Here is a 12,083-nt window from a genome sequence, read left to right as displayed (position 1 = left end):
TGCCAAGTGTAAACGCAATGAATAATGACACTGCTTTTAAGATTGAAAGGGAAAATCCACTGCAGAAAGTAATAATGCAAGTAACGAACCTTAAAATCACATCCATACAAGTTAATTCCTAGCTTCAACTTCTTAACACATTCCCTTAGCGACGAATTTTCTAGTGCTTTTCGTTTTAGTATTAAAGTGTTATCACAAGTTTGACAAGCGCTCGGGCTAGATGTTGTTGAACAGTTTGTTTTTTCTCTAAGCCCTGTGTTACCTTCATCCCTAGCGTCCCTTTCTCTCATGTAATTTGTAAAACTGTAGCTACAATCACGCACATTAGTATCATCAACATTGTCAGTATTTTTAACTTCAGCAGTCTTTGAGACGAATACATTTTTTATTTTACTTAAACCCTTGACTATAGTGGTACAAGATCCGTTTATGACGTCCATAAATTTTGATGTAACGGACAAGTTTTTCACACATTTGGGTGAATGTCTCTTGGAGCTTACATCTTTATTTTGTGTCTTGTTTCTTGGAGTAAATTTCAGAGACCTTTGTTCGGGTGTAGAAAAGCGCTTTGGTCTAAATTCGAACACTGTATTATGATCATTGTTTAAAGTGCAAGTAGTTCCTACAAATGTGTCAATACTAGTCTCTGTCTTTCTCTTATTCATATTAGTCTCTCTTTGAGAATTTATTGCGATTCTTGAAAGCTTTGAACGATAACTATTGTGGGTCAGTCGAGACCTCTCCCTTCTGTCGAGAGGATGTTTACTACTCTTTACCGTGTATGTACTACTTTCTGGCTTAATTTGATCGTCTGTATTATCTTTCAGTAAGAATGAAAATGATAGATCTTGTGCAGGTTTGTTCCTACCACATTTGAATACAGGACCTTCTTGTTTGCTAAAATCATTATTCCTAAGATTTAGAAAGCTCTGATGTTTCCTTTTTAGACTATATGCGAGTAACTTACTCTTATTATTGTCGAGTTTCTTATTAACACATTTAAATATATCACTTTCTCGTTTGTTAAAAGTATTATTTCTAAGGTTTAGAAAGCTATCATGTTTCTGATGAAGGTTCCTTTTTACACTGTGTGTGAGAAATGTACTCAAATTATTGTCGAGTACATTCTCTTTTGGTCTTAGAGGAATGTGAGGGATTTCTTTCCTCTGACTTTGTACTTTCCAGTCGTACACTTCCTTCATTACATTTCTGAATAGATCCTGAGTTTCAGAATTACCATTTTCTACAAATTCTTCCTTATGTTCTGTAGTAGAACCGTTTTGGATACCGACAAAATTAGAATTATTTTTGTTATTGTTATCATTTTCACAATTCACTGGTTCGTAGCATAGCTTTTCGTCTGCTCCGAGGACTGTAGAATTAAATAAAATAGTTTTACGTTGTGTAAAAGAAAATTGGTAAGTTTATATTTAGGTACTTACATAAACGTAGAAACTTACGTTTTTTTCTCGAGTACAAAACTACTACAGCCCATTTTGTTACCTAAAATAGAAATCATGAAGCTTATGATTATGAGTGATTCTATCATTTTACGAGATTCTTATTCCGGGGTACAAACTATCATATTATGTAATAATAATTAATATATTGTCCTTACCCTGGACTCCCTCTATCCATTAAATCGGGTAAGCAGTAAACGTAAATTCTTACTTTTGTATTCTAATAGTAAGGATAAAGATATTATTATGGATTTTATCCATCATTACCCGCTCGCAAGCGTACAGAGTGGACGTGGCTACGGATAATATTTAATTGCATTAAATTATAGCTTTTCAAAAATTTATCTTATGTGTCAGTTACTCAAGTCTTAAAGTGATTTAAACAAAAAGTGGCGTTTGTGTCGTTTAGTTATTGGAAACTAGCTCGCACTGATAACTTGCATCGCCGTAACCGCCCTTCACCACCTCGAGTAAAAGAGACGGGCTACGGGACGTTACGAACAACATGAATCCACTACGATCACCTACTGGATGCGGCATCGGATCCGGACGAAGCGGTTCGTACCCCGAACTTACATCTATAAATAGAAGTATCTCAGAAACACCAAAAAATTCAGGTATTTCATTCCGTAACAAACGGAAACTACCCGATAGCGATGAATGTATGAGACTGGAATTAACGGACATACGTAATCAAGTTTCTGAACTATCTGAGATAAAAAAAAAACAATTATCGGATGTCTCTGAAATAAAAAAACAAGTATCACAGATAACTGAAATGATGTCAACTTTAATAACATCTAACAAAACACAAACTGAACATATTACCCAAATAAGCCAAGATATGAATTCGATAAAAGAACAACTGCATGAAATGAAACAATCTATAACAAAACTAACTAAGGAGCAAAACAAGACCAAATCAGAAGTGGAAAACATAATAGAAGCAAATAAGAAAATTGAGAATCGTGTCGTTTCGTTGAAAAATGAGGTGCAGTCAATAAATTACAAAGTATCTGAGTCCGACCCTAAGATATGCGAAGACCTTCTAGGCGAAATCGCTGACCGAAACACACGAGGTAAAAATATTATAATAAATGGGATACCGGAAATAATTTCAAAGGACAAAAATGAAAGAAATTCTTATGACATAAATGAAGCCTTTAAAATACTCACCAATATCGTTGACAACTGCACTCAACCACTAAAAACTGTTCGCTTGGGGAAATATAAATAAGAACTTAACAAACGAGTGGAAAACGGGGAAACAAATCTACGAATTCAATACATTAAAGGTACTCCAAAGGTAGTAAAAGATACAAAGAAGACAAAAAACTAATATTATCTAGTGCACATAACATTACAAATAATAACCCCTATAAACACCGTTTTACCCACCAAATTGCTGCAAACTACCATGAAATTGAAGCAAAGAAGCACTCTTTAAGACTTTTTTACTCTAATATGCGCAGTATTATTAAACCTTGTAAACTTGACGAGCTAAAATGTATATTGCACTCGCTTCCTCACTTTGCGCATATTATTGTTCTAACCGAAACGTAGATCAAGGTGGAGGCTAAAAATCTTCAATTATCGGGATAGACGCACTACTACAATTTTCGACAAAATTCTAGGGGAGGCGAAGTTTCTATTTTTGTTCATAATAATTTGAAACATAGTCTTAAAGAAGAACTCTGCTTGGACGATAACCACTTCCTCTGGATACACCTTGAGCAATTTAATATAAACATTGGCGCTGTATATCGAACACCAAAATCGAACATAAAGAAGTTTATTGATACTTTAGGTACTTACCTGAATAACAAAAGATCGTTAATAATCGGAGATTTTAATATCGACTTACTTAACAAAAATAATCAGTCTACCAATTATATTGACACACTAACAGAAAACGGATATGAAATTATAAACAAAATTGACTCAAAGTTTTGCACACGAGAGACCAGTACCACTAAAATCGTACTTGACCATATGTGTACAAATATTAGAGATAATACTTATCATATGGCTATCGTCGAATCAGCTTTGTCCGATCACAAGCACCTATATCTGGAAATGAGAAAATTCCCGACTCAGTCCAAAAAAAAAGATTTCTTATCAAGCCATTGATTATAAGAAATTATATACTATAATGGAAGAAACAAAGAAAAATTACACTTATAGTGAATTAGAGAAGAGCATTGTAGCTGCAATCAATGAAAGTAAAATTAGTAAATCTAAGATAGTCAATGTGCCAAAACAAGAATGGATTAACAATCATATAATCAAAGAGATAAATCAAAGGAACTATTTATGGCGAAAACTAAAAATGAATCCTAAGGACAAACAGGTTAAGGATGATTTTATTAGGAAAAGAAATGCTGTTATTGCTAGCTAAATCTGCATATTATGATAACCTTTTTCTGAAATGTAAAGATAAGCCAGCGAAAATGTGGAATATTATCAATAGTTTGAGCCACAATAAAAATAAAACTAACTCGAGTCCAACTAACTTACAAATACAGAATAACATCATTACCGATAAAACAATGATTTGCGAATCTTTTAATAACTATTTTTCTACAATTGGCCCAACCCTTGCAAACGAAATTCCTAAATAATATCATAACAATAAAGTATATACTATAGAAAAATTCAATACCACAACTGATACAAACCAAAAATTCAATCTTAACCCAGCTACTACAGAAGAAATAGGTAAAATAATTGATAATCTTAAATCTAATACAAGTAAGGGAACCGATAACATAACTACTAAATCTATAAAATGTTTAAAACCCATTATACTAGAGGACTTAACTAATTGTATTAATAGATGTATGTTGGATGGCATTTTCCCAAGAACTGACCCGGGGAACTATCGACCGATATCTGTACTCCCCGTTCTATCAAAAATTTTCGAAAAGGTATTGTATAATCGCTTAGAAAACTATTTAATTGCAAATAAAATTTTATATAAAAAAGCATACGTGGGAGAGCCATGCTTCGGCACGAATGGGCCGGCTCGACCGGATAAATACCACGTTCTCACAGAAAACCGGCGTGAAACAGCGCTTGCGCTGTGTTTCGCCGAGTGAGTGAGTTTACCGGAGGCCCAATCCCCTACCCTATTTCCTTCCCTCCCCTATTCCCTTCCCTCCCCTATTACCCTATTCCCTCTTAAAAGGCCGGCAACGCACCTGCAGCTCTTCTGATGCTGCGAGTGTCCATGGGCGACGGAAGTTGCTTTCCATCAGGTGACCCGTTTGCTCGTTTGCCGCCTTATTTCATAAAAAAAAAAAAAAAAAAACAATATGGTTTCAGGCAACGTTCGAACTGCTTATCTGCTACAATCGACCTTGTCACAAAAATTAAAAACAGTTTAGACAATAAGCAAATAGCTTTAGGTACATTTATTGATCTGAAGAAAGCTTTCGATACGGTTAGCCATAAACTGCTTTTAGACAAACTGAAAAATCTCGGATTTAGTAACGTTTCGCACAAAATGTTTAAATCTTACTTGGAAAATCGTTACCAAATCGTAAAAATTGATGAATATGAAAGTAGTATTGTGAAAATCACTTGCGGAGTCCCTCAGGGATCAATCTTGGGGCCACTACTGTTCTTTCTATACGTAAATACCCTACATAAAGGGCTCAAAGGAGATGCTAGACTTTACGCAGATGACACCTGCTTATTTTATTTTGGTCAAACAATACATAGTGTCATTGCGGACGCACAACATGATTTAAATGTCTTAAATACATGGTTTCGCTCAAACTTATTGACTATCAATATAAATAAAACTACATGACTTTGAACCACTGAAAATCGATGATCAAATAATCAAAAGAGTAGATAGTGAAAAGTACTTGGGTCTAGTTTTGGACAAAACATTTAACCTGGCGACCTCATATAGAAAAGGTGAAATCCAAAATAACATCTTTAACTGGACTACTACACGGTGTTGCCCAAAGTTTGCCTATAAAAGTACGTCATACAATATATAATTCACTAATTAAACCACATATTGATTTCCTTATAGAAGTTTGGGGCACTGCTGCCAAATCAAATTTAAAAATAATACAGACCGCTCAAAATAAATTACTAAAAATATTGTTTAATTATGATTACCTAACGCCAAGTGATAAGATATATACAGAAACTAATAAAATGAATATCATACAAACATATACTTACTACACAGCTATACTCATTAGAAAAATTATTAACAAGGAAATCCATTCCGAAATAGAATTAACCAAAAAACAGCAGATACAAAGAATAAAATTAAGAAATTCGAATGACATCGTACTCAGCTTACCAAGAACGAACTATGGTAAAAAGAATCTACTATTTGAGGGAATTTTTTGACACCTGCCAAAAAACATTAAAGATTCAAAAACAATGTCTAAATTTAAAAGTTTAATTAAGCAACATTTTAAAAATCTAAAATTAAATAAATAATATTATAAAAATTATGTATTTTATATGTTTTATTATAGATTTCATAATTAACTATGAACATAATTAATATATAACTAAAAAGTACTTGCTATATTTATAATTACATAAACTAAAACATAATAAACAAAATAATAATATAACATGTATATTGCCACATCCAGTAATATGAGATCCATGATGTTATTCTGTATTTACGTAAGTTTTTACTGTCCACCCTCAAAACGAAAACAAAAATTACTTACTTATTAGTTATGAATAAGTGTTGTAAAAATTTGTAATGTTTTGAGCAAAGTTTATAATATTATAATGTATTATTGTAAGCTTGTACACGCGGTACGCTTAGAGCTAGTTAACTGATAATTATATATTTTCTCAGTTAAGTGAATTGTGTAAGTTCTTTTGAGAAAATAAATGTCTTAAACCAATTATGAACTTATTAGTTTCCTTACCGCAGAGCCGCTCTCGTCAGTGAGTACCCATCGGCGCAGACATTGGAATATGCTGTTGGAGTTTCTAACGTACTCGCGATGCGAGGGCTTAGTGCCTTCGATGACGGTGTTGAGTGTGCTCAGATACGACGTATGCAGGAGGGTTTCTCTATACATAGTAAGAATAGATGACTAAAATAATACCTTTGACAAAATAAAAGACATACTTACCTACCTACATAACATAAGTCATAACCTACATTTTGGGGGGTTGTCACCAATCTTTATGTGATTTGGTCTCATTGGGCATGACGAGTTCATAGGCTTTACGGTAATAGACACGCTACCGCGTGTCTAGATGACTTTTCAAGTATAAACTATTTGAACTTCTAATTTTTGAAGACATTCTTTATTTTCTTACCTGGTGAAAACCGACATTCCATCGGATTCATAGAACACTTTAATATTTGTGTGGTGGTCGACCAGCAGGCTGTGTAGTACGAGCAGAACCTCCGTGTTACTGCGGCGGCAGCGTTCTATACACTAAAAGTGCGGTCGAGAAACACATATGGCGGCTCTCGACATATGCCGGCTCTTGATATAGGCGAACGCGTTGGCCAACGCGTCTGCAGACGCGTTGGCCCAATGTGTAGAACGGGCGTTCGCGCGTTGGCCGTAGGTATTTAGACGTTGGCCGACGCATCTGCGAGCTTGCCGCGCGGGTCGGAAATGTCGGCAAAAGATCAAAGGACATTTGTCGCAAGCTTCGTGCTCCATCCACACATAGGCCGCGCGATCAGTTTGCCCGGAGTTATAATTATGATAATTATTATCATATGTAATAATTTTTGTATGTAATAATTTAATAAATAATAAGTAGGTAATAAAATAATTACTTATATTATTTTAATATTATAAAATATTATGTAAAAGTGAGTTTATTTCTTTGTTTGTTACGTTTTCTCGCCTTTTATTTATTTATTTCCAGAATACTCTTTAAAAACTTTTTCTTGTCCACATTTACAAAGTAATTATAAGCTGTGAATAAATAAACAGCTGCAGCTGTTAGCGACTAAACATCCATTTTGAATCCGTCCGCACATTGGCGCGATCCAAAGCATACTGAACGACCTTCCTATGTGTGGATTACTCACAAACGCCGTTGCAAGCGCACTGCCAACGCGTCTGCAGACGCGTTGGCCAACGCGTTCGCCTATATCAAGAGCCGGCAATAGGCGAACGCGTTGGCCAACGCGTCTGCAGACGCGTTGGCCCAATGTGTAGAACGGGCGTTCGCGCGTTGGCCGTAGGTATTTAGACGTTGGCCGACGCGTCTGCGAGCTTGCCGCGCGGGTTGGAAATGTCGGCAAAAGATCAAAGGACATTTGTCGCAAGCTTCGCGCTCCATCCACACATAGGCCGCGCGATCAGTTTGCCCGGAGTTATAATTATGATAATTATTATAATATGTAATAATTTTTGTATGTAATAATTTAATAAATAATAAGTAGGTAATAAAATAATTACTTATATTATTTTAATATTATAAAATATTATGTAAAAGTGAGTTTATTTCTTTGTTTGTTACGTTTTCTCGCCTTTTATTTATTTATTTCGAGAATACTCTTTAAAAACTTTTTCTTGTCCACATTTACAAAGTAATTATAAGCTGTGAATAAATAAACAGCTGCAGCTGTTAGCGACTAAACATCCATTTTGAATCCGTCCGCACATTGGCGCGATCCAAAGCATACTGAACGACCTTCCTATGTGTGGATTACTCACAAACGCCGTTGCAAGCGCACTGCCAACGCGTCTGCAGACGCGTTGGCCAACGCGTTCGCCTATGTCGAGAGCCGCCAATAGAAATTCGTACTTTGAACGATTGCTAAAGTCTAGACACTGGAGTCTATAGACGGCAGTTGTCTCTTTCACTCGCGCACAAAATTATTGCCATTTCTATCGTATTTTTATAAGCGAGGGAAAGAGGCAAGCTACATATAATTAATACTAGACAACGAGATATTTACGTAGGTAGTGCAATATTTAATAGGACCTAACAATAGGGTAGACTGGGTACGGTTGTGACAATTTTGGTTTGGAAGAGAATAATTTTGTTAATTTTACAGCTAGCCAGGAAAATTTTGTCACAAACCATGTTTATCTATTTGTCTACATAAAAATACTAATATATCATGCTAAAATTCGATGTATTAGTCATGGAATCAAATTTAAAAGAAAGAGGGAAATTGTCACAACCGACCACAACCCAAGGACGGTTGTGACAGTAGTTGTGGTCAGTAGTGACACCTTCAAAAAAATGATTTATATGATTTGTATTTCATTAAAAATGTACCATAAAACATCATAATCTTATTCTAAACAAATTCATCTAGCGTATCAAAACATAGTCTATTTCTAAACATATTTATCGACCAAAACAACGACATCCGATGCATTTTTGATGAATTTCGCCGTTCTCTGTAAATAAGTCCTACATTTGACTTCTTCGTAAGTATTTTCGTATTGACTGATAATATCCTGCGTTCGTTTAATCTTCTGCAAGCGTTTTTAGGACATCAAAGAAAAAATATAGGACAAATGTATGTCACAACCGTACCCATAAGATTTGTCACAACTGTACCCAACACAGAATTTCAATTATCAAACAAGTGCCACGAATCGGCTAAACGATTTACGTAAAAAATAATCACTTGTAGTTAACTACTAATGATCAACTTATAATAGGAAAATACACGACATAGGTTATTTGTATGCAAAAAATAGTAAACATTGAAATAAATCAAGCAAGAAAACTTACTTTTGACTGTTAAAAAGCAATGAAGGCCCCTAATAACGTTATCGTCAAGTGCTGGCGGAAGCATTGTTAGGAGAAGCATTCAGACTTGCAAGACGCGTCTTTCTCTCTTAGCACCCGTCCCCATATTCCGTATAGTTTCGCTGTTATGACGACTGTCACAACCGTACCCAGTCTACCCTACTAATTTGGCTGTAGCGATATCGATTTTTCTCAGCAATGACTAAAGCTAAGAAATTAAAGTTCATTGTCAGTATTCATCATGTCTTTGTCTTTTAATTACTCATAGCATAACACGATTGGTCAACTTTTATAACTCAGAATAATCAATCAAAAAAACCTCTGTAAAAAAAAAGGATTCCTATTTTGCCAACAGAGGAGAGTGATTTAAGCTTCCAAAATTTGTATGTACAAAAATTGGTTCAAGCATACACTTTAATTTGCCCATAGCTTATATGAAAAGTATTTATGATTTTTAAATTACGCGACAAAAACCATTTTCTCGCTACGCCCTTTCCATTTTTTGCTGTTCCATTGCTTGTGTCATTGCTTGTTGTCTATGAGAGGCCGGGCCGGCCTCTCATAGAAAACAAGCAATCTAAAACATATCCAACACGGTTTTTTACTTTAACGCGGCGTCACCTTAAGTTCTGAATTTACCAGAGGTATCAGGTGGGAACAATAATTCTGATTTAGCACGGACTTGTGGCATGCCTCACTCAGAGCTCTGCAGAGGGTAATCCAGGTTTCGTGTTGCTGCAAAAAATAGTTTCAGGTAACCTTCAAATATATTTTGATAAAAGTAATTATAACTAATTACATTAGAGTATAAAGGAAGCAGTAATATTAAGGAGTAGTCATAAGTATCATTAAAGGAATATTTACCAGCATAGAGTTTGTGAATAAATGACAAAGAGCCGATAAGCAGCCACTTATTCTGATCATGTTTTGCGCGTACATTCTTAATGCTTCCGTCTTACTTAGATCAGTACCCGACTCGGCCAGTATTAGGGAAGCTATTAAAGTAAAAGTTAGTCTAGTCTTGGGAGATGGTCCTTGGTTCAATACCAGTAAAATTTTATCATACAAGGGCTTGAATTTTATGACTATCTCGCTGTGTTGAGGCTAAAAGATACGAATTGGCTGTAATATATTCGCTCAATCTTGAAATTAATATTTTAAAATACTTATGAGAAAAAATGTAAAATGTATAAATTCTTACGTTGCATAAAATGTAGTATCCCAAAGTGGAAAATATTGTGTACAGTGATTGGATATTCTCAGTCAATGATAGTGATTCTAACAAGCTTCGTAGCTGTGATTCTGATTTGATTGTAGGAAATAGTTTATTGTACTAAAAGAAATAAGGTAGGTAATAAAATGAAAAAAATACTTTTATCTCACCTTAATATATTTCAATTACTAGAAAGAACTTATTTTTACTTACTTCCATCATTACATTTAATATATTTGCTCCAAATCTAACTATTATTCCAAACTTACAATAACATTTTCGCACTCTACAACCAAAGTGCACTAAAGTTAATTTATAAAATAATGTATAAAATTGTACGTATTATGTTGTAATATACGTTATTACTTATTATACGTTATATTATACGTATGAATAAATATATTTAAATACCATATCATTATTGCAGCAGTTGTTGTTTTGGCGCTATTTTTTAAATTGCCAGAGATTAGAGAACTTTGACAATTGACATAATATCCGTTTCTTTTAATATTTTTTCAAAATTGAAATAAAAAAACAATTCTTATGTTTTCTATATTTAGGTATGATTCGTGAGTTTTCTATCTATTGTTTGATGACTGTTTTCTAATAGCGTTTTCGGCATCTGAGCTGCCCCGGGGGCCGGGGCAGAGTGGGCCGGCAGGATACGGAAATATACGAAGTTTAAATCACCCTGCCCCGAGGCAGTTCAGAATATGCCGAAAACGATAAAAAATATTACAAAAGTGGCTGAAAACTTTAATGGAGGCACTTCACATGACTATTTGTATTTGCGTATTTGATACGCCAAACAATTACCATGTGTACTACACTGTAGACAGTATGTTTGACAAAGTATTGGCCTTATTTGCCTATTTGACAAATATGACCAATACCAAATACACGTATCCCATAAACCTATAACAGTATATATTAAGTCTATGACGTATCTGTACCTTTGTCGGGGTTTTTGACGCACATCAAAAGAGTCAAATAGGCAAGTAAACAAAATTAAGTAAAAGTTTGGTATTTGACGTCCATGTGTTGAATTATTTGCTTGTTTATGTATACGTCAATAATTTTGCCAAATGCAACAAATTACAAATAGCAAAACAAATAGCCATGTGAAGTGCCTCCACAACATAAATTGATGGTAGGGCAAAAAAAGTAAATGTCACTGTCAGCTGTCATTTGGGTTTTTTGGAAGAATGTGAAAGAGTGATGTTGTGTTTTTATATTATTTTCCTAAAATTGTGTTATCTGGGTTTTTAATGTGTAATATTGGTAGGATATTAACCATTAAATATTCGTTATCGTGCACAAGTGTAGGAAAGTGATGTAATAACCAGAAACGTGCTCTTTTGTGTTCCCTCCAAAACTCCATCAAAAGTTTCAGTAAAGCGTCCTACCACTTTACTGAATCGACCGACTTGACTTCTTGACTGTATTGACTTTATACTTAGACTTTGACTAGACTTTAGACCTGACTGACCTGACGATAATATAGAAAAAATTGTATAAAGAATATTGTTTTCCCGCCATAATATTATACTCGACACTGGCCATGGTTATAGCCGAAGTGCCATTATATGAAAAAAAAAAAAGCTGTCATTTGTCAACACCGATTTGACACCGATGCGTTTTTGCAAGAAGAAGAAGGAAACGAAACAACAAACTCG

At 34.6% G+C, this 12,083-nt stretch overlaps 1 protein-coding gene across 1 annotated transcript; it reads right to left on the bottom strand.

Annotated features, from left to right (window-relative positions):
- Positions 1-1,056: 1,056 nt before the first annotated feature.
- LOC121729529 lies at positions 1,057-10,626 on the bottom strand. The gene is made up of 8 exons (XM_042118069.1): positions 10,621-10,626; positions 10,059-10,298; positions 9,834-9,929; positions 6,777-6,898; positions 6,377-6,524; positions 1,461-1,503; positions 1,179-1,372; positions 1,057-1,086 (listed from the first exon to the last, which is right to left on the bottom strand). The coding sequence occupies exons 1-8, from the start codon at positions 10,624-10,626 to the stop codon at positions 1,057-1,059; spliced, it is 879 nt and encodes a 292-aa protein (XP_041974003.1).
- Between the last annotated feature and the right edge of the window lie 1,457 nt (positions 10,627-12,083).

The sequence above is a fragment of the Aricia agestis genome, chromosome 8 (genome assembly GCF_905147365.1).
Source record: "Aricia agestis chromosome 8, ilAriAges1.1, whole genome shotgun sequence".
Taxonomy (NCBI): domain Eukaryota; kingdom Metazoa; phylum Arthropoda; class Insecta; order Lepidoptera; family Lycaenidae; genus Aricia; species Aricia agestis.
Note: the sequence above shows the minus strand (reverse complement) of the source record. Positions and strands in the feature narration are given on the sequence as shown.